At 47.1% G+C, this 26,458-nt stretch overlaps 3 protein-coding genes across 3 annotated transcripts in view; 1 reads left to right on the top strand and 2 right to left on the bottom strand.

Moving 5' to 3' along the window:
- Positions 1-5,482: 5,482 nt before the first annotated feature.
- sp4 (sp4 transcription factor) lies at positions 5,483-10,687 on the top strand (the record flags this gene model as incomplete). The annotated part of the gene is made up of 6 exons (XM_084454956.1): positions 5,483-5,566; positions 6,373-6,684; positions 7,851-9,018; positions 9,278-9,473; positions 10,080-10,279; positions 10,416-10,687. The coding sequence occupies 6 exons, from the start codon at positions 5,483-5,485 to the stop codon at positions 10,685-10,687; spliced, it is 2,232 nt and encodes a 743-aa protein (XP_084311082.1).
- Positions 10,688-14,578: 3,891 nt separating this feature from the next.
- cdca7b (cell division cycle associated 7b) lies at positions 14,579-20,153 on the bottom strand (the record flags this gene model as incomplete). The annotated part of the gene is made up of 13 exons (XM_084454955.1): positions 14,579-14,600; positions 15,109-15,245; positions 15,592-15,741; positions 16,831-16,977; positions 17,339-17,527; positions 18,073-18,135; positions 18,281-18,560; positions 18,651-18,754; positions 18,880-19,011; positions 19,110-19,238; positions 19,510-19,635; positions 19,734-19,868; positions 20,133-20,153. 13 exons carry the CDS (start codon positions 20,151-20,153, stop codon positions 14,579-14,581), a joined length of 1,635 nt encoding a protein of 544 aa, XP_084311081.1.
- Positions 20,154-26,047: 5,894 nt separating this feature from the next.
- rapgef5a (Rap guanine nucleotide exchange factor (GEF) 5a) overlaps positions 26,048-26,458 on the bottom strand; it is a gene marked incomplete at both ends in the record, with an annotated part of 40,449 nt that continues 40,038 nt past the window's right edge. The window contains one exon of the mRNA XM_084454954.1: positions 26,048-26,166. Coding sequence (XP_084311080.1) covers positions 26,048-26,166 — 119 coding nt within the window. The remainder of the gene's footprint in view (positions 26,167-26,458) is intronic.

Here is a 26,458-nt window from a genome sequence, read left to right as displayed (position 1 = left end):
ATCTCTCTCTCTCCCTCCTTATGTCCCTCTCCTATCTCTACCTCTTTCTCTCTTCTCTCTCTCCTTTCTCTTCTCTCTCTCTTCTCTCTCCTGTCTCACTCTGTCTACCCTCATCCTCCCCCCCCGGCAGCAGTTTGAGGTGATTTTATTGGTGGTTCCCGTCAGACATGAAACATAGCCCCCCCCCTTCTCTCTACACACACACACACACACACACACAGACTTCCGTACAGCCCTCAGGCTCCTCACATACACAGACGGAGAGAATCGAAGGTTTGGCGTCAAGTGTACCCGCCCCACAAGACAAGTTAGGTCCTGTACCACACACAAACACACACACACAGGCACGCACACACACACACAGGCACGCACGCACACACACACATGGTCAGGGACCTTTTCTTATCTGAGATCTTTATGATGTGCTGCACCCTCCACTTAGCACTGTAAAGACCTTCCTGCACTCACACCAAACATGCTCCATCTTCAAAGAGACACACACACACACACACACACACACACTTAGCAATAACACACTTTACTTACAGTACAATGACTGCAAATACACACAGATTGACCCAGGCCCAAGTCCTGTCTCCTGGTGAGGTCTGGTCAGGGTCACCCAGCTACGCGTCGCTAAGTTCGGGAGTCATTCTCGCGTTCTCACCTTTTTCTGCAAAGTGACCTCATGATGTCGTTCCTGAGCACCTCCCCCTCCGCTCTCATCCTCAGGTGCCCCACTTCCGTGACCTTTGACCCCACCCCCCCACCCTGGGGTTCGAGCTGCTCCAGCAGGAACCTCAGTTTGACCCCGCTCTCCGTCCAGGTCTACCTGTGATGTCATCTCTAGGGGACGGCCCAGGGGTCACCGTGTCAGATGGATCTCACACACACAGGCTCATCACACACACATTGGACACATGTACTGTGCAGAAATGTGTTGTACAAGAGGTGTACAAAGGAATGTCTTGTATGCTAATTATTTTGCTCTTTGAAGTTAAAGTTAGACACACACACACATTCTGAACATTCTGGTCATTCCGCCAGAGGCTTTGATGATGTGTGCAGGTGAGTATGGTAGTATATGAGTATGGTAGTAATATAGTAGTAATATAGCCAACAGTAGTATATTGCTTCTGATTGGCTATTTCGATCAGTGCCAGTGTGACCAATTTGGCATTCTCTCCAACACCAAGGTGTTATGGGTAGTTGCAAAAGAAATCTCCAAAAGCACCTCAAGTCTGATTTCAGCTCAAACACTCATGCACACACGCGCACACCCACCCCCACACACACACACACACACACACACGTCTGTCTCTGAACTTCCACACAAACATCCATTCCTCTAATAGAATTCTCATTCCAGATGACGAAACATCGTTTGGGTTTGAAAGTGTCAAAAACTGTCCAATCTCCAGCCGGCTAATGCATGTGTACTATACCTTCCAGAGAGGTCTGGAGAGGAGACAGAAGGGAAGGAATGAACGGGGCGGTTGGTGAGAGAACACGCCTGTCTGTCACTTTGCTTTTACATGGCGGCGGGATAAGCCGCAACAAGAGAGGCCAGGCCTCACCTTAGCTGGCACAGCCTCCCAAAACCTCATTCACACTGGGTGTTTACCGCCCATTCAGACACCGGGAAACATCTCTCACTCAGCTGTCAAGAGAGGCGCTGCTAGCGTTAAATCTTTCAGCACACGCACAGACCGTGACTAGAGAATTTATAATTCTGTAGATAACAGAGAAGAGAGCGAGAGAAAGAAAGAAAGAGAGAAGGACAGACAGACAGACAGACAGACAGAGGAACTGGATCAGAAGGGACGAAAGATGGAACCGGATAAATATGTATATACCTGATTGGTGTGTGTGTGTGTGTGTGTGTGTGTGTGTGTGTGTGTGTGTGTGTGTGATAGTAGGATACAGTAGTGTGGAGAATGATGCATAGCAGGGATCTGACATCACCAGCCCCACATTACTGGAACCGAATGATGAAAGCTGAATTAGCACATGAACAGTCTCACGCACACACACCCTCACACACGCACACACACCCTCACACACGCACACACACCCTCACACACGCACAGCGTCTGATATTTCCTGGCTGGCAGTGGCACAGGACGATATACAAAACAAGTCTGTCAACAAGTTCCCAAGAAAAGGAACACAAGAACACAAACACACTTTAAAGTACACTCTCTCTCACCCACAAATACACACTCACATACACACACACGCACGCAGACGGTATGAACGACTGAGGCGTCTTGCCAGAACACTCACTCACAAGAACAGTCGTAAATCTCTGTCTCTTGCCCCTTAACCTTCTGGAGGGAGAGACATGCCGACGCCAGGGCTTGGTATGACATACAAACACCTACATACATACACACTCGTACAGATGTGCTCTCCCACCCAAGTCCATTACAAAAACACACACTCGCACGAAGGCATGCGCTGACTCAGAATCACACACACACACACACACACACACACATAGCCGAACACACACTCTCAACCATATACCCCCCCCCCCCCCCCATGCCCTCTTATAGTTTGCAGTTATTCATAAGCGACAGTTGGAGGAGACAGGGGCAATTCAGTCCCCTCAAAAACACATTGCAAATCCATGGGAACCGGGAATGATTTGCTGTTACAGAGGGGAGAGAGCGGCCTGGAATTATGTCTCAAGAGCTGGACTGATGTTGATGTGGACGATTTTTTATTTTGTTTTTCTTTCCTTTCTGATATCAAGAGGCAATATTATAAAATATATTTTTTTTAAACACAAATTTGTTTTTGTTTTTTATTATTATGCCAGAGCAGATATTAGGACCACCTATTGCTTTGAGGACCGGAGAGTCTGTGATCTCAATATTCAAAAGACTTTTGACAAAGGGGCACAAACTGACCCTATGATTCTCTGACATAGCCTGTGTCTGTGCTGAATAGACTTGCTGGCTTTATCCCAAGGAGGTTCTACATAGGCTAACCCTGCAAGTGTGTAGGGGGTTTCTGACTGTTGTCTAGGTTCATGTTCTGGAGAGAACGGGGCCGCCAGTGCAAGTCTGTGAGAGACTTTACTGATGGAGGTCATTAGTAGGCTGTATGTTGCCCTCTAGTGTTGGTCATGGAAACAAACCCTCAACTTTGAATAATTTTTAATTCTCTCCGTGGTCATTGATTTGTGAGATATTTTTCTATTTGGTTTGTCTATAACGTTTTCTCTTTCTCAGTCCAAATGCCTGGGATGTGGACCCTTGGACAATGCATTCATCATTCATATGAAGAGAATGAAAATCGACATTTGTTGGAACTGCAGACTAGTTCGTCATATAAAATGATCCCTAGTGCAAATTTCTAAAATGGTCCATAGTTATTACAGTGGAAGTTCAATCATCCGCCTTGCCCATCACTCTCTCTCCATTCTCTGTTCTCTCTATAATAGTAGAGCCCCCTCCTCCTCCTCCCCCCCCCGCCTCCCAACCACACCCCCAGCCGCCGACCAGACCTCCGTTGCCTAGCAACACCCTGCCGAGCAGCCCAAGGGGGCGGGACGAAGGGGTTTGGCTTCCGCAGTAATTACAGAGTGCATGTTTCTGGGGCACCGCAGGTGTGTGTGTGTGTGTGTGTGTGTGTGTGTGTGTGTGTGTGTGTGCTGCGTGTGTTTGTGGTATTGTCAGAACATGCTTGCAAGCTATGCTCTTAATAATGAAAAGGATGTGTGTGAACCTCGAGTAGGGATGAGGTTTCGGTGGCCTGTGGGAAAAATACTTGACATACGACGTTTAGTTTCAGATACTTCTCAAATGACACCAATGCAAATGACAGCATTAGTCAGTCCTCGGCATTAAGTCACTATTCTGAGTAGTAGGTAGGCTAGTGAATCAAATCCATCAATCCAATTCCCAGAAATTCCCAAAGAGTCCCAGCTCAGAAGAGGCATATTGACAAACTCCACGATGGGAGGGAATTGGCTCACGTGGAAAGATCATCTTTGACATGAAGTAGGCAGTAGGCCTAGGCTACATATTCTGATTATGCCGTTTTACCACTCAACATGATCGATAGGATAGGAAAAGATCGCCTACTGTAAATTGCATTATTATGCATTATCCTGTAGGAAGGAAATGTAAACATCAGCTTGTTGCCTACCGAAGTTTGTCTCCATTATGCATTGTCAGCTTCAACACATAGGCCTAGAGAATAGGTATGATATTTTAATAGGCTCTTATAATAGGCTAACTGCTCAGAGCTCAGTTGTTTATCGGCGCTGGAGTGACCCCTATGAGAGAGAGAGAGAGAGAGAGAGAGAGAGAGAGAGAGAGAGAGAGAACACACACACACGCCTCCCGTCCTCATTCGCCCAACCCCCACAACGCACTAGTCACCGCCCTTCCCTCTGCCTCTCACAGCAACATGACTACACCTCGCGCTGTTAGTGCAAATCAGCGCACAAGGCAGTATGGGATCTGTAGTCTCCGCAGCCAGAGCACATTTCGAAGGCGAGGCTTCACCAAATACAACTCCCATCTCAACCCTCGAATAGTGAGCCTTGCCATCCAATCTGAATATGTGGGAGGAGCGTGTCCGCCCACAAAAAACACTGAAATCCCTCTGTAGCTCAAATTCAATTGTGCAACAAAAAAGAATACGCATTATTTATTGACATTGATAACGGGGATTTTTGCATGCAGCAGAGCGACATGGCTTCTCGTATCCAGCAAGAGGAACTACAGACAGAGCGGGGAGCCGAGAGGGTGTTGGCCTGATGCTTAAATGGAAGTGGGTGGGCCTCCGCGAACACACAGTACCAACTTCGATTTGGATACATTTCTGCAAACGTCCAATCTTTTCGTTATCGGAATGTTCACGTGCCATTCGGTAATGCGCATATTTGGTCGGGTTTGAGCGCGACGGGAGCGGACACGGACTTGTTCCCGTTATTTCGGTGTTTAATTGTGCCTGTGCTTGGTACCGCCCTTCCTGGCGGGTGGGTGGTATCGTCAGAGAGCGAGAGAGTCTCAGCGGTAAACGGGAGCGACGCCACAGCCCAGTACGAGCCTGTCGCGGAAAAAAAGGCCGTCCTTCTCCGGTCTGCCTGCCTGCCTCCGTCACTACCCCGGCCGGCCTTTCTGTCCCAAACTACACCTCTCCTGGTATATTAATGCGTTATGAGTGGTAGGTACCATCCCCCTCCATGTCTCCACCCCTCTCTCATCCACGTCTGGCTGTCAGATAATCATCAACTCTTTGAACTGGATGCACATTCTGTATGTGATCACATATGTTACTATGTTGCCATCCTTGTTTAGTTTTGTTGTGTAGGTTAATATACAGATTTACTCACAGGCTGTTCACGCCACTTTAGATGCCAATACACGCATTGTTGTCAGTGCGCTAGTGCTTTTATAGAAAGCCATGTGTAACAGAACGTTATCTGGCCTATGCAGTGTAATAGCGTGGCACATCCTTCAATATGATTTTTACAGACTCGAAGAAGGAAACATCGGGTACTGGAGGGAAGGCATCAGGGAAAAGGGGAAAAAGTTCTGGATCGCAGGTATGTGTGTGTGTGTGTGGCTAGCGTGCAGGCCTACTGTACTCTCTCACAGACAGAACTGGGGGCGTTTCTCAGCTGCGCGTACTTCCTGATTCAGTGGGCGCCCTCGAGAGAGAGAGAGAGAGAGAGAGAGAGAGAGAGAGAGAGAGAGACAGACACTCATTATGAATAGCCTATCCGTTACTACTTCGAGTTATCCTAAACTTTTCTCACCTAATTTGAATGCCGAGCATTTTGGGAACTGTTCCCAGACGAGAGGTAGGCTAGGGCTGTAGGCTACATTAATTAGACTTTAATTATAAAGTGACTATAAACGCAGCTTTCTATTATTCTGCTTATTTAAGCAGTAGCCTATCTGTTTCTACACAGTTGAGAAATGTATTGCATACAATTTAAAAAATATATATTTTGTGTATTTACTGTATATTTGTATTTAGTCCTGATTGTCTTTTTTGTTGTCCTTGGTGCAGTAACACAACAATTTCACCCTGCGATCAATACAGTATCTATGTATTTTTTTTATTTGCCTGTGACCCAGTTCCTTCTCTTGATTTGAGAGGGAGAAGGAGTGAGGGAGGAAAGCATTTCTTTCTCTGTGGTTCTTGTAGCGCCCACCCACTCGCTTCCCGTTATACCGCCCACTTCTACTGACTGTTGTCTCTCTCTCCACTTTCAATGCTTGTGCTCTCTCTCTCGGTATATACTCTGTATGTGTGGTGTGTATGTGTATGTATCTCCCCTCTCTCTCTCTCTCTCTCCATGTGTGGTGTGTATGAATCTATTCATGGCTCTGTTTCCCCGGGCAGGATTCCTCCCAGCCCTCTCCTCTAGCTTTGCTGGCCGCCACCTGCAGTAAGATTGGAGGTCAGACGAGCGTCGAGGGTCAGACGGGGCAGGTCCAGCTGCAGGCGGGGCAGATCCAGGGGCAGATAATTCTGGACACGGCCGGCGGGCAGACCCTGTTACCACAGCAGCTGGAGCTGGTGCCCGCCCAGTTCACAGGGAACGGCTGGCAGATCATCACAACAGCGCCAATGGCTAAGGAGACCGCCAGTCAACCTGTTGCCGTGACGCTTGCCACCACTTCGGCCATTGACAGTGTTTCAGGGGGACGCAAGGTAAGTTGGAGGGGCTGCAAGTATTCCATTCTCGGGCTTGGAACCCCACCCCCCAACCCTGCCCCTTTGTTACTTGTCACTTTACATTGACTAGTTTTTATAGGCCTATTTATATGAGGGCTGTCAATTTAATTAAGTTAATTAGATGAATTCATTAGGCAAACAACACGTTAATAAAAATTAAACCAAATTAATTGCGGTCATCAATTTCGTCCAGCTGTAGGTGGCACAGTTGCCGTGTCATTACCTGATTTAACGTTATTGAAGCGACAAACTTAATTTGTCCCTGAATGACCCCATAGGCTACGTCATATGTCACGCAAAAACATCTTTGCCTTCAAACAAACTCTAGGAGGCAGATAATCACACTCTTTGCCCTCAAAAGGGAAAGTTTACTTTAAAAAAACTCCAGATGGGACAGTTAATAAGAGCGTGGTCGTGTGCAATATCTGCAAGAATGAATTTGCATTCCATCGGAGCAGTTCTAGCTGAACATTTCAATACTGAACATGTTAACAGCTGTTAACCCAGAAGCCTACTAGCCGGCTTCACCAACCCACACTCACTGAGAGCAGGCTGATTGATTGATTGATTGCTGTGAACTGCAGGCCACTTTCAATGGTAGAGGACAAGGGCTTAATGGAGACGTTTCAAATGGCTTCCTCCAATGCAGCTTCCAAGCGGCCTTCAAGAGGCACCGTAGTTACAAAAGTCCACCAGCTGTATGACACGGAAAAGACGACAGGAATGGAAGAAGGCTCACAAAGCCACAATAATGTACTGTAATGTCTTTGAATTGAAATATCTTCATTTGGGGTCTTTTTCCAGCAAGAAATGGATATGCGATCAATTTGTGATTATTCACGATTAATTAATTACAAATCATGTAATTAATTTGATTATTTTTTAAATCGTTTGACAGCCCTAATTTATATTATACATTTGCAGGCTTCAATTGTTTATTGTTATTATTGTACCGTATGCTATGTATATCTGACTGATTCTGTATTCAGTACCTTATCTGTTCTGTCTGCTGTTGAAGCGCCTGACCGCCCCCCCCCCCCTGGGGATTAATAAAGTCTTATCTTAATGTTCTAGGTTAGGATTAGTGCTTTGGTGACATCATGTGACTAAAGAAATTCTATCGACCTATCTTTCTGTCCCAGGTGAAGGCCATGGGAGGGACTAACAGTGTACAAGCCAATCAGCAGCAGTTTCAAATCATCCAGGTGCAGAACCTGCCGTCTGCAGGGGGCGGGGTTCAGTACCAGGTGATTCCTCACCTGCAGACGGCGGACGGCCAGCAGATCCACATCAGCCCTGCTCAGACCACCTCCCTGGGGGGCCTGTCAGACCAGATCCAGCTGATTCAGACCCAGAACCAACCCCAGACTCAGACTATCCTCCAGCCAGCCAATCAGCAGGCCATCCTGACGAGCTCGGCCAATCAGAGTGTCCCGTTGCAGCTTCGTCCCGCCCAGTCCTTTCCCCTCCAACTGCAGACCCTCCAGGGCTCTCAGACCCCAGTCATGACTACATTACCCATAAACCTTGGTGGCATGACCCTGGCCCTGCCTGTTATTAATAATTTAGCAGGGGGAGGGGCTGTGCAGCTTATCCAATCAGCCGACGGCACCTTCTCCATCGCCAACGGCAGCCAGCTGATGACAACGGTTTCTGGGGCGACCACAATCCCTGTGTCGTCCGGTACTATAACAACGACCGTCGCCAGCGGAGACGGAGCGTCAGACGGGACACAGGCGGGTTCGGACGGGGGCGGAGCAGAGAGGGGGGACCAATCGCAGGGCGGCGAATCAGACTGTCAGAACCAGGCCAACGGGCTCCAGACGGACCTGCCCGGCACCATCCAGCAGGTGATCGTGGGCCAGATGGGCCACCAAGTCCTCCAGCAGATCCAGCTCCAGCCCCAGCAGATCACACAGATCCAGAACCAGGGCCAGCAGATCCAAACCCTCCAGCTGGCCCCGGGCCAGACCCTGCAGCCCATCCAGGCCTTCCAGAACCAGGCCCAGGTTCTGATCCGCGCCCCCACCCTATCCCCCTCGGGACAGCTCACCTGGCAGACCCTGCAGTTGCCCGGGGGGGTGTCTCTCCAGGGGGGTCTGGGGGCCATGCCCCAGCAGCTGACTCTAACCCCTGTGGGCGGGGGGGCGGTGGGTGGAGGGGGCCTGGTGTCCCTGGGTGGGGCGCCCCTCACCCTGAGCGCCGCCCAGATCAACCCGGGCTCGGGGGTGCAGACGGTCAGCATCGCAGGGCTGGGTTCTGCAGGGGTACAGATGCAGGGGGTGCCCCTCACCATCACTGGTCTACAGGGTAAGACTATACGGTGTGTGTGTGTGTGTGTGTGTGTCTTTTCTACTAGCTTTAGAGTATGATATGGTTTGTTTCCTAATCGCTGTATTTCACCAACGCACAGCTCTCAGACTTTTTCTTCACTCTGCCTCACTTCCTGCTTTGTCCCCTACAATGTAAAGCCTATCTTAGTTACTGCACCAAATTAAACAGCGCAGCTAATGCTAATGTTGCTAATGCTAATGTTGCTAATGCTAAACTGGCTCGTGCTTATCCTCAGGTCAAACACAGGGTCAGGAGGGGGTCAAAATGCAGTCGTCCCCGGTGACGGTTACCGTGGGCAACATGGCGGGCTCGTCTCTCAGTCCGGACCAGCTGGGCTCAGTCCAGAGCTCCTCGGACCAGGAGGGACCGCCCAGCAAGAGGCTACGCCGCGTAGCCTGCTCCTGCCCAAACTGCCGCGACGGAGAGGGGAGGTACGCACGAAACCGCATGGACACACACTCGCCAGCACGCACGCACGCACACACACACACACACACATTGACACACTCGCGCACACACACAGACACACATTGACACACACACATGCGCGCACACACACACACATTAGGCATTTTTAGACAGAGCTTCCGCAAATTTGCTGCAAATAGGTCCCGCAATGGACCCACAATATCTGTGCGCTGCCCATTTAGATAGAGGTGTAATATTTCCGTGGCAGCTCTTTGTTTAGATAGCATTCCGCGCCACCGCATTTCAAAATAAAAGCTTTGATTGATTGATTGAAAAGAGGCGTGAACAATCAGCAGTTCTTCAGTAGTCTTCCGTGTTGGCGGAACGCACCATTCAGACGAAAAGGGGAGTCGGGCCGTTGCGGGAATATCACTACTTCAAAAGACGGAACGAAAGGGGGGAGAATCTGTTACACCAATCCGTGTCTGTTCAATTTAGACCAACGGCGAAACGTATCATTGGCGCAAGTACTACGTCTTAACAAGTCTGTCTGAATGACCCTATTGACACGCGCGCGCACGCACACACACGGACACAAATAACTGTCTGAGCGCTGCGCGTTGTGTTAGGAACAGTGGGGACCCCTCTAAGAAGAAGCAGCACGTCTGTCACATGGAGGGCTGTGGGAAGGTGTACGGCAAGACGTCCCACCTGCGGGCGCACCTGCGCTGGCACACCGGGGAGCGGCCCTTCGTCTGCAACTGGATCTTCTGTGGCAAGAGGTTCACGCGCTCTGACGAGCTGCAGAGACACAGGAGGACGCACACGGGTGAGGAGACACACACGCACACGAACACATACACATACAAGATGCCAGTGGGTATTAGGATCTACTATGTGTGCTTATTGTCCCTTCTCTCTCTTCTCTCCACTCTCTCTGCATCTCTTCCTCTCTCTCTCTTCAGGTGAGAAGCGTTTTGAGTGTCCAGAATGTTCTAAGAGGTTCATGCGTAGCGACCACCTCTCCAAGCACATCAAGACCCATCAGAATAAGAAAGGCGGAGCCTCGTTGGCCATCATCACCACGGATGACATGGAAGACGACGGCCACGAAGGGCTGGGCTCCAACCCCCGCATTGTCACCGTGGCAACACTCTCGCAGGACTCTGCCCCAGCCACACCTACCACCTCCAATCACCTGGAGGAAGAGGAGGAGGAAGAGGAGGAGTTTGAATAGATGCCACTTCCTGGTTGTGAGGTTTCCATGGCGATTCTGTGGAGTCAGCTGTTTTTTTTTCTTTGTTTATTTTATATTGAAAACAGACTCATTGAAGAGGAGAGAGATATAGTGGACTGAAGCTGAAATATAAACAAATGCATCAGAATCTAAAACTACTTACATCTAATAATAACAAAAGTTTAGCCTAAACATGAAATAGTAGTTATATGAGCTATAACTGCAAGCAGGTGGAGGCAGTATATTACATTTAGACTAGCACAAGAGGGACCTTGCGGTTCTAAACCAACATAAAGAGGCGTTCTTTAGCTTAACAGAATCTATCTCTATGCACAAAGATGTATTTCTGCTTTGTACAGGTATGATGATGAAGATGATGATGGTGAATCATGATAGGAGGACTGTTGACATACAGATGAGACTGAGCCATGTGTGTGAATGATTCAAGGGCGCACGTGTATGTATGTGTGTGTGTGTGTGTGTGTGTGTGTACATGCGCTCATTCACTTCCTGTCACAGAGAGGAGCAACAGAATCATACATTCGGTTTATTCTGCAGCCTAGTATCAAGCTGCAGTTGGTATTATTTCTTGGAAACCAGTCAACTGATAAACTGTTATTGAAGGAAGTAGAGAAAGGGGAGATGACTTCTGAAAAAGAAAGTAGAAAAAAAGCACATATAAAAAGAAAAGATTTATAAATGATGCATTCCTATTGAGAAACGGTCAACATTTGAAATAGGTTTATATATAAAACAATCTAGCTTTCTACAACTTGGTATGTGTAGTGAAAGCAATACTATAAAGACAATCCTAGTGAAGCCATGTTTACATAACCTGGGTAAGGTTTCTCTCATGACGAACAGAACAGCCAGTTAGCTTTCCTTCTCTCTGGGCGACTGAAGGGAAGCCGTTGGAAAGCAGCGCCAGAGTCCAAACACAACCAGCCATTCCCCTTAAGTGGCATTGATCTCAAAAACAAAATTTAGGCCCACTGTGAGGTGACATGAATATGAGTTTTTATGATTAAAAAATAAATATGATTTATTTTACGGCTTCAATTGAACTCCTGAATAATATCATATGATTTAATGAACTCCATTAAAAGGTAATAGTTGTTTGACGTTGGTGCTGCTTTCTGGCGATGCCCCCCCTCCCCTCCTCGTCCTATGTGTGCTCTGTACTACAATGCCTTAACACAAGCTGTAGTAGCAGGAGACTGGTCGTGTGTGTGTGAGCTGGGGGGATGAGGAAGGGGGTTGGGAGGGGGTGCTGGCAGGAGGGGAGAGTGGTGTTACAATGTAAGTCACATGTGACCAGTGAATACTATAAGATGGGGTGTGTGCACTCAAAGATGAATACAGGATCTGCCTTCACCACAATCCACGAAGGTCCGCGCGCACACACACACGCACACATACATCCATACACACACATACATCCATACACACACACAGACACACATATTGCCGCCACTGACAGTCACGCACACGCTCGACTACCACGCCCCCTCTCTCCAGCTGCTTGCATCTGCGTTTCCTAGTTGGGGGGAGGGGGTGGGAGGGACCCCTGTCAATTAAGCTATGTCGATGTTATGACATTCTTTTTGGTGGTGTTGCTCTGTGTTAGTTCAAGTACGTACTTTTTACAAATTCCTTTTTTCCTTTTATATTTAAAAAAAATTCCCCCTATATGTTACTACACAGAATGAGTCTGTGTACAGCTAATTTATTATTTATCCAGATTTTGAATATTTGCCTTCTGCTGAAGTGTATTTGTGCGCGTTGATTCTGAGGTTGTGTACAGCATGTTTCAGTTCTGCCGTATTGCTGCCATCTTATTTTCTAACCGTGCTTCTTTTCTATGTCCGACCACGGCTCATCTCTTCTTCTCTTGCGCCATAAAATGTGTTTGAAAAAAAAAAAAAGACGAAAAAGAAGAAGCAAAAAAAAGAAAGATATTGTTCAAAACGAAATGGTTGATACCAAACAATTTAGATGTTTTTGGTAATATTTTATGTGACAACAACCGATTTTCTTTAATATTTTCTAGTGACATCTCATTTGTAAATCTTTTTCTAAGATGTTTGTCCGTCTCCATGACATTTGATAATGCGTTTTTGCCAGGTTAGCCTCAAAGGCTCCATTTTATTGATATTTTTAAAGAACCAGTTTGTACAAATGTGTTATGTCTATTGAAGAAAAAAACGACAAGAAAAGATACTTTGCCTGCATAACACTTGACAATAAAGTGATTAAAACTGTTGAAGCTCTGGTCGGTCACTCAGAGCACAGCAATGACACACTGACCTTGTTTATAATAACACCGCCCAGAGAACACCCAAGTACACAACAGGCTCAGACTCCCTTGCGTGTTCTTTCCCTCTCAGCCGTGTAATGACAGCAATCTAACAGCAATCTAACGGCAGTGTGTCCTTCACAACTCCCCCTAACTCCTGTGTGTGTGTGTGTGAGAGAGAGAGAGAAAGAATGTACTGGTCAAAACCTTTTCACAGCATCAGATCTTTATGTAGAGCATGAGAAGTGCTTTCATACCCTAAAAACAAGACTTGTACTACGAGCTTCTTCTAGTATGTGTTTGTGTAGTACAGCAATTGTGGCATCTCAGCATCAGACCCTTATGTACTAGTTTCATAGTGCTCTCAAACAAGACTACTTGTACAAAACGCTTCTTTTTACTATGCTTCTCTCGGGATCAAAGAGCACTACTGTGAAGGGTTCGATCTCGGGCCATCCTGACAGTGATATGGTGAAGGTGTCACAGCGCCATAACTCATCCCTGACGAGAGGACCTCTTTGAAGAGCGAGCGAACCCCTGCAGCGCTTACAACCGCTCGGCACATAAACGCTTGATTCCTGACCCACCCCTGGTCCCTGCCACCCCGAGGCACGCTGAGGCTGAAAACAGATGACAAGGAGGCTCTCAACCCTGAGGCCTTCACAAGGGGGACAGACGAGAGGGCATAGACAGAAGTATGGTCTAATGAAAACAATGTCACAAAGAACATGAGCACACACTCAAACACACACACCCTCAAACATACACACTCAAACACACACACCCTCAAACATACACAGCAGGTCAACGTTAGAATGAGGAAAGGTTCATCCGGGAAAGACACATGATGGGGTAGCTGTTTGATGGTGATGTCAACATGTTCACATACAAAAAAAAAAAGCACTTTGATATACATCTCACAATATCTGTCTCTCTCTCTCTCACACACACACACACACACACACACACACACAACACACACACACACACCTTTGACCTTAGTTTGAACCCTGATCCTGCCATGACCTCAGTCCGTAGGTCACCTACCTGAGGGGACATGTTGACCTGCTGCTGAACCCTGACAGAGTTCACAGCAGAACCTCCACAGGAGGAGAGAAGTGCCATGGAATGGTGAGGCAACAGTGCCTCCTGAAGGTGAACAGTAGTATTACATCTAAACACACTTACTGTACTTAAACGTCACAGACTCCAGTCTAAATAAAGGCAAGATACAAATCATTCAAAACCATCGAAATTTTATTGGAACAGGTTAATCACAAAACATCACATCTACACAAAAAAAAGTGTGCTTCCACATATGGGACTGGTTGAAATCAAGAGGGCTGTCCAAAACATTTAGGGTAAATGTATAAAATCCAAACACTTCTAACTCCTATAAGTTTAAGTGCTCAACACAAAAATCAAGTTAAGATTTAAAATCTAGACACAGTATATGAGGAAAACAGAGAGGAGCTGCTCAACAGTCCGGCGTGTGTATGTGTGTGTGTGCGCGCGAGAGATACTCTCCCAGTCCAGTGTGTACCCTCGGCTCTGGGGGGGGGGGGGGGGGGGTTCTCTACTAAGCGCCACCGTCTTCACACCAGCTGCTTCTGGAGGCTGAGGGAAACCAACAGAGCAGACATGAAACCAAACTCGTCCACAGTCAACCGTCCTCAGTCAACCGACCTCAGTCAACCGACCTCAGTCAACCGTCCTCAGTCAACCCCCACGTCGCAGATTAAGGCCCGTGTGTTGCTGGTTCTAGGGCCGGGTTTTACAATCCAATCACGATTATCCGTGATGGCCAAAATTATCCCGGTTATCAGCGTTATTGCGGTATTATAAAAAGTGCTGAACACTGAAATCATTTCACCAAGTTTTATATTGAGAACCACAAATAGAATTAGCAGCACTATATGCTTTTTGTTTGCATAAACATTAAAATAATGTGTCTTGGAGACTGTTGCTAACTTTGGCTGAAGCTGGACAGTATTAACACTGAGTTGTTCAAAGTGCGAAAATCAAACACGGTTTTAATGCTAATTTTATCAGGATAATTTTCATCAAATTTTTCTCGCGGTTTATCATCACACTGGTTATGGTTCCATCCCTAGTCCATACGCACCTCTCCAGGTACTCCCGCACGTTGCTGTGTCCGTTGAACTGGGCCAGGCGGACCAGGTTCCCTGTGGCACAGCGGCCCTCTCTCTTCCGGCACAGACTGCAGTTACACAGGCCCCTGCACAGAGGACACGCCCACTCCTAGAGAGAGAGAGAGAGGGGGGGGGGGGGGAGAGAGAGAGAGGGGGGGGAGGGAGAGAGAGAGAGAGAGAGAGGGGGGGGAGAGAGAGAGTGGGGGGGAGGGAGAGAGAGAGAGAGGGGGGGTGGAGGGGGAGAGAGAGAGAGGGGGGGGGTGAAGGAGGGTGAGAGAGAGAGAGAGAGAGAGAGAGAGGGAGGGAGAGAGAAAGAAAGAAGTGACAATGGGCAATGATTAGATACTGAGAAAAAAATAATTCATTTAAAATAATTTACAGAGAAGCACTGATGAATGATGCATGTATATATGTGTGTGTGTGTGTGGTATATATGTACGTATGTGTGTACTGACCGGGTCGAGCAGGGTGTCGCGTACGTCCTCTCCGTAGCGGTTCCTCAGACACGGGCCACAGAACTGACCTTTGACCCCTACACAGTAACCGCTACGACACACTGTCTTAGTATCCAGAGTCTTCTGTCTGCACTGGTGACACGTGCTGCCCTGAAACACACACACACACACACACACACACACACACACACACACACACACAGTTAGGAACTAGAGGCCAATGGCCATGGGTAGAGTCTAAGAGCTGGAGTTGAGTTCAGAGCAAGAGAAGGTAGGGTGGTATTGGGTGAAGGGCAGCATCGCTCCGTTTACGCTGTGCCCTCGCTGGAGAAAGGTCTGGCTGAACTCATTACCATACAGAGATAGGGGGAAAACGCTGTATTTATTTTAACCATTTAAACCAACGAAAATTGTCTTCGAAAATTGTAGTCGCTAGGTTGTTGTTTTTCGCAGTCTGGATTGAATCTGATTGGTCCAACAGGATATTCCGCCGCCACTATTTACTATTTTAAGACTGTATATTTATTTGCCCAGGGACTGCGGGTGGAAATTAGCTGTTTAGCTATTATCTTGTACAGTGCATCTCTCCCTATTCTATAGGGTAAATGTCTACTGTACCTTGTCCCTGTCTTAAAAATAAATAAATAAAATCAATCAAAATCAAATCAACTAATTGGTCAATAACAAACGAATGACAGGGCTTATCCCGAGGCAGACTGGAAGCGAAGGGTGGAAGCTCCATTTTCCTGTTTCTTCTCTATCTAGACAGCTTGGCTGCATTCCGAATTGCATACTTCTACTTCTTACTACCAGTACCTACTACAGCTGCCCTTAGAAAGTACGTACTTTGCAAGCAGTAGGCGTCCAATCGGGACATACTACCTTGTGATAACATTGCGCCTTGAAATTTGCTCACATCCGTCGCTGTCCATAACGCAACATTCGTCTACAGCTGTCACGACTCGCACATGTGACGCACATTTCCGCTGCGCACAGGATTGTGGGCCAGAATAGCCAGAAAAGCCTGCTGGCTTGCATACTGCAAAATACGACCGGATGTAGTAGGACAGCCTTGTATTTTTCATACTATGTATTGGGACATACTACATCCTGTTTTGGCATACTATATAGTAGGGTAGTATGTGATTCGGAACGCAGCCCTTGTAGTTGGAGAGGAGGAGAGAGGAGGAGAGTTATATTACATCAGACCGAGCCTCTCTGTGCGTCAGACACACTCACGTTCTCCTTGTCCAGGATCTTGTCTTTGGCGCGCTCCGCCACGTTGTCCAGCTCCTCCTGTGTGATGTCATCGACCGGCCTCACCATGCTGCTCCGCCTCCTGCTGCGCCCGGCGCTCCGACGCCCCTTCACGAGCTCGTCGTCCACCTGGCCAATCAGAACGCCCGGTTTTGAAGAGTGCCGAAGCGCGCGCGTGTGAGAGGTGCTCGTGTGTGTAGTATGGCGTATGTGATGAAATGTTAGGGTGTATGTGTGTGGATAAGAAAGAGGGTATAAGTGTGTGTGTTTGCACGTGTGTGAGAGAGTGTATAAGTGTGTGTGTATGTGTGTGTGTGTGTGTGAGAGAGAGAGAGTATAAGTGTGTGTGTGTGTGTGTGTATGTAGGTATGTATGTGTGGGGGGGGGAGTGTGTGTTTGTGTATATGTGTGTGTGTGAGAGTGTATAAGAGAGAGTGTGTGTGTGTGTGTGTGTGTGTCTGTGTGTGAGCGTGTGTGCACCCGCGTGTACCTCCACCAGCTTCCTGAGGTCTACAGTCCTGGCTGGTCCAGTCGGCCTGGTGGGGGACTCGTTCCTGTTCTCCACCCCAAAGTTCTCCGGGGGGCGGGCCTTCCTGGATGGGTTCCTCCTCTCACCGCCCTCCTTCCCTTCCAAGGCTCGTTTCCGCGATGACGGGTTCTCAGAGACACGCTTCCTCTTCTGGGAAAAAAAAAGCCCACCCAACATCCACAATGCATTGGTCACACAAGCTACCACATGTACACACACGTACACACACACGTACACACACACACACACACACACACACACACAAGCTGATCTGGGATAGAATGGGTTAGGAGGGGACTAGTCTCGCAATACCAGACTTTCTAGATCTCCGCCTCCGAAAGTCGAGACATCCACACAGAAAATTGTCGCTAGAACAACGCCGAAAACCGGCGCTACCAATCAGAACCGCTGCCTACATCTCCAATAGTGTGATTGGACCCGACTTCCGGAAATTATGTCCATCAGTCAAACTGGAGGAGAATCAAAACAAAACTAATTCGGAAGGACCGCCGTAAATTTTGGTTCTAAAATGCAGTTTTTTTTCAATCTCTCAAAATGGTTTCCACCCACTTTTAGCGACGAAACCTGGACAAATGTTTTCAGTCTAGTTCAGCGCAGACTGACTCGTGAGTCTAGGAGAGCACAGCAGGAGAAGAGAGGAGGGAAGACGCATTGAGGTGTGTGTGTGTACTCACCTGGGGAGTGGTGAGTGAAATCAGCTCAGGCACGGAGGTCAGGTCAGCGAACAGCTTGGCCAGCTGGAACACGACCACAACAGAGGGGACCATGATCAAACACACGTGACCACAGCTGACCTGACCGCAGTCAAATGAATCTATAATGAATCGTTTCGGTACACAGAGCAATGAGAAAGAGTGTGTAGGTGCGTAAGGGATGCTGTACCATGGCTTTGTTTTCCTGGATGTTCTTGTCTCGTTTGCTCAGAGCCTGACACTGAACCTCTGTCAGCATCTCTTCATCCTCCTCCTCCTCCTCCTCCTCCTCCCTCTCAGGAAGTCTTTTACCTTCCGCTCCACCACTCGCCTTCCTAATGCACTCCTGAGCCACAACCCGTTTTAGTCTCATCCTATCACTGGCTCGCCTCTCCGGAGGAGCTGCTGTGATTGGCTGGCGTTTCTTAGGAACCTCCTCTTTCTGGGCAGAGAGCCTTTTGGTAGGAAACCTGAAAGCAGCAAAGGATCAAGAGTTTGCTCACATGTCTGTCTGTCTGTCTGTCTCTCACACACACACACACACACACAGACACACACACCTGAAGGCCACGCAAAGACTTTTCCTCTTGGGTGGAGCTGACTCCTCTCCTTCAGAGTAGAACCCTGTGTCCACATCACTCTCCTCCTCCTCCACCTCCTCCGACTGGAATGATAGAACAAGAGAAAAGGGATAGAAAACAGTTAACATGCTTAATCTACAGTTTAACACATCTGTGGTACGACCTGTGTAGAAATCACTTGGGTGTGCATAATGGCGAGTTTCTGTACCTTCCTCTTCAACTCGCCACCCTCCCCTTCGTCGCCGAAGCCCTCAAATCCAAACTCCTCCTCCTCACTTTCTGACTCGGTGAACACGCGAACCAGCTCCGAGGTGATGAACTTTGACCTGAAACGCACAACCTAACAGTGCGGAGGAAGACAGTGCGGTTAACAAAACGACCATACTGTTAAGGTGCTTTTCCAGGAGGAGGGGGAGGAGGTTCAGCTGTGTGACCCACCGGCTTCACAGAGGAGAACAGGCTGTCCCGACTGTCCTCCGAGATCTCTCCCTGGCGACGGACCCCGAAACCGTGGAAGTCTTCATCCTCGCTCGGACTCTCAAAGATGTCGGCTAAAACTCTCGGCACCTGTAGAAATACAGGGGGGGACATGCATTTTTATGCTGGTCGTTCGGCTAGCTTAGAACAGGCGAGCAGCAGTAGCGGGCTGCTCGATTGTAGCTAGCTTCATACAGGGATCATAACTAGCCTTATACAGACATCTTTTCACCTTTCACTTTTCAACCATATCTCAAAGTTTTTGAGACTTCTGGCAAGGTCGTCTTTTCAACAACTTTTTGCTGGTTGAGGTGTATATGTAAAAAATATTTTGGGTGTGCATACTGGTGAGTTTCTGTACCTTGCTCTTCAACTTCACCCCCTCCTCCTCCTTGCCGAAGCCCTCAAACTCCTCCTGCTCGCTTTCTGATTCGGTGAACACGCGAACCAGCTCTGAGGTTATGAACTTTGACCTGAAACACAAAACCTACAATGGAGGAAAACAAAATGGTTATAACAAAATGACATGTGCTTTTCCAGAGTAGATACTAGGACCGGAGGAGGGGGTTCAGCTGCGTGACCCACCGGCTTCACAGAGCCCCCGGATAACAGGCTGTCCCGGCTGTCCTCCGAGATCTCTCCCTGAGAACGGACCCCGAACCCGGGTATGTCTTCATCCTCGCTCGGACTCTCAAAGATGTCAGCTAAAACTCGCGGCACCTGTAGGAATACAGGGGGAATATGCACTTAAAGTTGGTCGTTCGGCTAGCTATAAGAACGGGCAGGCAGCAGCAGTGAGCTAACTAGCTAGCTACTGTAGCTAATGTTAGCCTTATTGTGTAGATGGAGTAGCTAGCTAGGGTTAGCCAGCTTCATACACCTCAGACTGACACCAGAAAGCAACTCGAAAACATCACTCATGATAATACGATGTTGGCTTTTTAAAAGAAAAATCATCTCACTGTTCAAGTTGAGTTCACTTACCTTTGATGATATGGAGAGCATTTCTAAAATGTGCAGCTAACTTGTAAGTTCTCTCCAAAAACTTCGGATGAATTAATGGATTTAAAAAACAACACGAGCATTTAGTACGAGTGAAAACGAAGGGGTGTGATTCGAGTTATGCCTTTTATTGGGAGTTGTTTGTAGAATTAATTTAATTTCGTTTGGTCAGACAGATACATTTTTACTAAGCTTTTATGACTTCCGCGAAGGTCATAAGGATGGATTATTTATGAAACAGACTTTCTCCTGCCTGTCCTTGCACAAGATCTCATCTCTGCCCCCCCGATACGGAATGGTACATTCTCACCTCTTTTCGCGGGTAAAAGAATATGTGGGCGTGGACCTGCCCTCCCCTGCTTCAGCCTATATGGCTTTATTGTTTGAAACTTAGCCAATACGTATCTATAGCCTACTTCTGTTAATGATAAAAACGTTGTCACCCACAGTTATGCACCAGAAAAGACTAGTTAGATTCTCTGTCTATTCCTCTGATCATTGTATTTAGATTAATAATCACGCATTTCCAGTAGTGTAGGCCTACCCACTTCTTTATAGGCACACTCTTGAATAGGCTATCACTTCTTATCAACCACCACTGATGTAAAAACTGAACAATGAATATTTGCTGTTACTGGCCCTATAGCCCTCTCATTCTTCCAGTCACGATTACACTGCCTTTCCATTAATTAGGGTCCGGGCAAGTTCTTACTCGGCTCAACAATAACATGATCTTAATTTGGTGTCTATGGTTGTGAGTTTAAGCCCCTGGTGATGCAGAATTAACATGCATTTGTTTGGATTTCAGGCAGATGATTTTAAATATTGTTATTTATTTAAGAAGTTTTAAATAGGGCCCGGGAAGAGACCCGCATTTGTCTCCTTCTTCCTCTGCAAAATGCCCGGATCGGCCCCGATCCAGTGCTGCGCAGCAGCTGTAGCCTAATTCAAATTGGTTGTCTGCCCCTCTTTTCTCACTTATGGTACCCTATTTGCTCACTTGTCATCTAGCTTGCCTTTGTCAAGCGAGCGCTCAAGAACACCTACATCTGGAGGATGGAAATAAACGCACGCGGGCATGCACACGTGCTTTCCAAGGGAAGCTGATGAGTTTCCCGTCAGTCCCCCTCTTTATCCTCCGCACTCTCCTACGACCGTCATTAGCCCGATCACGAGAAGATCCGTCAGTTGACAGCGAAATGATACGGTTTAACAACACGATCCGAGGAAATCACAGGGCTGTGACCGCGAGGCGCACCGGGCGCACAGCAGGTAGCGCTTGTTTTGCTGTCACCGCTCGTGCCAAAAAGAAGATGCGAAAATGAGCAACAGCTGCTTTCTTTCGCTTCTTCTTCCTCGTCTTCTTCCTCCTCCTCCTCCACTTAGGCTACCATATAGTTTACAGAGCTTTAACTCCACAATCCAACATATCCAAGTGTTTCTCTCATTCTGTTGTCTAAGACGTGTCTCAACCAAATAGCCTAACTTCTTTCCCAACAGCCTAAAGGCCATTCTGACCTTCTCAAAGTGTAATTGTCTCATCAAAGGGGTGTAGTCAGGGGTTAAATTGCGATTTGTTATGTGGGGGGGCCCTGTGTTAGCGGGGTTGGTGCGCATGGGTGCGGGTGGCAGCAGTGATGGTGGCGCTTATAGCCTACTGCTTCATAAATAGCAAATATCAAGCCTACGCTTCTTGTCTTTGAAATTGAGAGTTTAACATGTTTTTGAAAGATTTTTCATGGTGCCCACCCACATCCATTGTATGACCAAAACGGTGGTAGAGCAATTATCAGACTTTCTCAAAAGTGCTAGTTTTGTCAACGTTTTGATCTGAACCATTGTATATGATCATAAGTAACCTTAAAACAGGGCTAAACGTGCATTTTACCTTACTCCTTTAAAGATAAAGACCGAGAAAAAATGTAGGCCTACAAATAAATTAAATGTTGATGATAGATGTGACAGGGTTGAGCTCTGGCTGACTTCAGGAAACTGGAAACAGGAAAGGTGTTGCTGCCACTCTTGGCCAGGATTCTCTTGTAAAAGAGATTTTAATCTCAATGAGTTTTTAACCTGGTTAAATAAAGATATATATATGGCGTTTAGGAACCTATGTGCAGAGAAAATAGATGAGTAGGCCTAGTCAACTCCTGCTGCAAGTCATCCATCATTGTCCATTGTCTCGGTGGGAAAGAAAAACAAGGTAATATGCTTAAATGACTGGTGCCCTGTTGCCCTCACTCCTATAGTGAGCAAATGCTTCGAGAGCATGGACGGCGCCAGGATTGTTTCTCTCCAGGGGCTAAGGAGGGGCTTGACCAATACATGGGGGTGCTAAGAAAGAAAGTGGCTTTTCATGACAAGGGCGTAGGAATGATTTTCACATTAAACAAGCCATATAAACACGCCGTTTTCAGAGCTATAATAAGCCGTTGTGTCTTGTCAGCCAGCTTATAATCACTACACTGGTTACCTGTCAACTCTAGAATAGACTTTAAAATACTATTAGTAGTCTACAAATCTCTCCCCAGTAACTCACCACAATACATTTCAGACATGCTTGTTAGGTACATGCCCAACAGACCACTTAGATCCTCAGGTACTGAACTTTTAACAGTTCCAAAAGACAGGACCAAGAAACACGGAGAGGCAGCTTTTAGTTTCTATGCCCCCAACCTCTGGAACACCCTACCGGAGTGCCTAAGTAGGGCTGAAACAACGGAGGTCTTCAAGCGAGATCTCAAGACGTACCTTTTCGACCTAGCCTACAATCACTAGCCAGGACCTTGAGACACAGAAAGGCAGCCTCAAACCTACCTGTGAATCCTCTGTATACATAGGTGTATTTTCTGCTATGCACTGTATGTATATCAAGTAGTGTACAAAAGCTGGTTACCCTGAAACAGGCTTGTTCTGTTCTGACATCTGTGTTGCTTCAATGGCTCAGCGTGCTACTAACCGTTTTCTGCCTCCCCTAGTGCCTCTCTCTCTCTCTCTCCCTCCTATCTTCTAACCAGGTCCAGTGGATGCCCCACTGTCACCAGCAGACCTCAGCAGACCTTTTACAGCTCACTTATCTGGCCCCCGGGTGATAGTTTTTTTGCTTCCCTCTGGAATATGTAGAGAGTGGGTCGTATGCCCACCTCCCTTGTTCTCTGTAAAGCGCATCGTGTTGCCTCTGGGTATGAAATGCGCTATACAAATAAAGCTTTGATTGATTGATTGATAATTGTACTGCCCTACATGTACAAATAACGTAACAATAAAGGAATCTGAATGAGTAAATGCTCAGCCTAATTTTAAATAAGAGGGTAAACTAAGAACAAATTGTATCATATCCTATGGCAGAAAATAGTAAAGTCACTTTATGGACCTCATGGTTCTATATGGAACCTTTTTCAGAGAACCATTTTGCTGCCTCCCCAGGTCTTATCCCTCCTCCTTGAGACTTAGCTATGCAGTAAGGATATAGGGTTATATTTGGCTTCTGGCCCAGTCAAACCCTCCAGTAGACTCAAGGTGTGTGTGTGTGCAGGTGCAAAAACCCAGTTAAAGTGATGCTTTACTTTGCTCACACTCCCTGTCATCTATCAAAGACGCATCAATATTATAGACAGAAACATGATGACAGACGATCACATAAAACTTATAATTTATTCATTTTCAGTAAAACCTTTGACATAGTAAAACGCTGCTTTACAAAAGAGGTGTCTTCAGCAGAGGGGTGAGGAAACAGGACACGAGGGGAGACATATTGCTTGTTTCACTTTTGTCTTTTAAACAGATAAATAATAATAACATCTCAAACATATATTTACAAGTCAACAGTATTACAATAGGCTATTACAGTATTACAAAGCCTCAGTGTCCTCTTCTTGCATTGTGAGACAGTGGGTTTTGTCACATCATGCAAACAGGTTACACAACAAAACTTTACATCGTCATGACAAAACACTAACCCCTCGGCACCCCTTTTCATTCGAAACCCCCTTCCTGACATCACAGGAACAGTCAACATCAACTTGACTCGTCCTCCTCCAAGGACCTCTAGTGGCCAGCGAGGATAATGACAAGTACTTTCACATTCAAGCGTTTTAGTTATAAATGAACATTTTTCCCTTCTATACACATTATCAACATTGTCCTGGATAAATCTCCATACAGCTCGAGTCACACATGGCACATGAAACCGAGATATTCTGTCAATCTCAGCGAAACATAAATAATTGTAAAATAATAATAGCCTAGTATAGCAGTTTAGAGCAGTGAAGTCTGGTCCACTGCACACCACAACAAGGCTGTGTTCATGTACAGTACAAGTGCAATGTAAATACAGCAGCCATTTTGTCTCTCTATATATGACACTGACATACATGGCTTCTATAAAGCTTTGTGCTGGCCAAGACCTTCTTTTCCCTTACAATAGGAAGATGATCTTAGTGCTACGTTGCTTTAGGAGAACTCACTAATATCAAACATGGCCGGACAGTTCCAAACATGACACCAAAGTGACTGGATAAACATTATCTAATTTGGCTGAAATGTCTTGTGTTATACAGTGAAATCTTTGTAACAGGCATAGAAAGGGGATCCCTTCAGTCAATAATATAACTCTATAGCACTGTAATAACCTGTTATTAACATAGTTTATCTATGTAACAACCATAGGATGTGTGTGCTGTGTTAGGAAGCCTGTGCAGGTCCTGTTGGGAATCCCAACACTGTTTGGCATGTCTCATCTCAACACACCTCCCTCCTCCGGAATCAAAACAAGACTAAAAAGCAAACGCAAATGAAAACTGGAAACAGATGATCCCCGTTTCCATAACAACCCCAGGAATTGGTGTTTTGACAGGGTATCATCTCGCTACCCTGAAATCAGTCCGCGCAATATTCTGATGAGGGATGGGGTATAGTTATATGGTCTAGGACCAGAAATGATTTGTGTGTGTGTGTGTGTGTAATCGTAATAGGGGCTTCAACTATTGGCTGATGGGAGACGTGTGTGAGAGATGTGAACGAGAGGCCTGATTGCTGCGATCATCGATGGCTCCATCCCAGCTCGTCCCCCGAAACACAGACCTGGGGTCAGATTCCCCCGCCATAACCCAGACCTGAACCATTAAGGGGGATTTGGAAAAGACCTGGTCCTGGGTCAGCTGTTAAGGTCAATGTGTATCTGCTTCTTCTTCCACTATACTGTAGCATGTGGCACAGAAAGACAGGAAAAGGCTTCGCCAGTGGCCTGCACACAAATACAATGTAAATCTACATTACCAAATAATATAGAGGAGATTCAAGTGCACTGGTGTGGGCGGGTCCATGACAAAGAAAATGACCAAGCAGGACCCTGAATTGGCAACCAGGAAATAGCAAGGAAGTAAAAAGGTCCCTTCCACCTGTGGAAGTGACTCATAAATACATTGATGGGAGAAACCGTGTGTTTCCAGCACCGAAACGCCAAGGGAACATTCAGTCAAATATACTGTACAACTCCACTCCTGTCTGTCCCAAGAGGGAGTTTGGCAAACCTTTTCCCTTGCAGTGCATAACCATGGTGTGCACAGTCGGAGTGTGTAAGCAGTTTATAAGTCCTTTATAACCACAGCGAGAGGGTTATTAAGTCTTCATAGGTCCTCTCCGATAGGCTGCACCGTCATAGCCAAGTCAGCGCAGGTTCTCTTTCACTGAGTGTGTGCGTTTCCTGGGTTCTCGAGAGTGGTTGTGTCGAGAGTGGTTGTGTCGAGCTCTGTTGTGTGTGTGTGTGTGTGTGTGTGTGTGAAAATTGTGTTCATTTTGTGGCACATGGAGTCACCTCTCTCCCTTTCGCGCACACCCACCGACACACACACACTCACACACACACACACACGCACCTTTACAAGGTGTGTGTATGTTCAAGCTCGTGGCTCCAGCTTGTGTGAGAGCTCAAAGAGAGTCTGCTGATTGTCGATGATATGCAGGTAGTGAACGCTCGTCCTCACCTCCGCACTGTCGCCGCCGGCAACCTCGTTACCTAGGAGACAGACGCAAGCACACAAGTCACACAAAGACATTTGATGGGTGAGAGGCGCGCGCACACACACTCACGCACACACACACACAGTTTCATACACACAGGGGTTATATTGGGATTCTGAAACTGCCTCTTGAAACTGGTTGCTTGGAAACTGTAGCAGAAGAGCTGCAGGTGGGAGTTGCGAGTGTGGAGCGGGAGACTGGAGTACCCCGACCTGACACCAGGTGGCGCCAGGGACATTAGAATGCCAGAACAGCACGTTGTGACACGCTGCTGCTACAACATAAGG

Source organism: Borostomias antarcticus (genome assembly GCF_949987555.1).
Source record: "Borostomias antarcticus genome assembly, chromosome: 21".
In the NCBI taxonomy this organism is placed as follows: domain Eukaryota; kingdom Metazoa; phylum Chordata; class Actinopteri; order Stomiiformes; family Stomiidae; genus Borostomias; species Borostomias antarcticus.
This window is presented reverse-complemented; position numbering and strand designations above follow the sequence as displayed.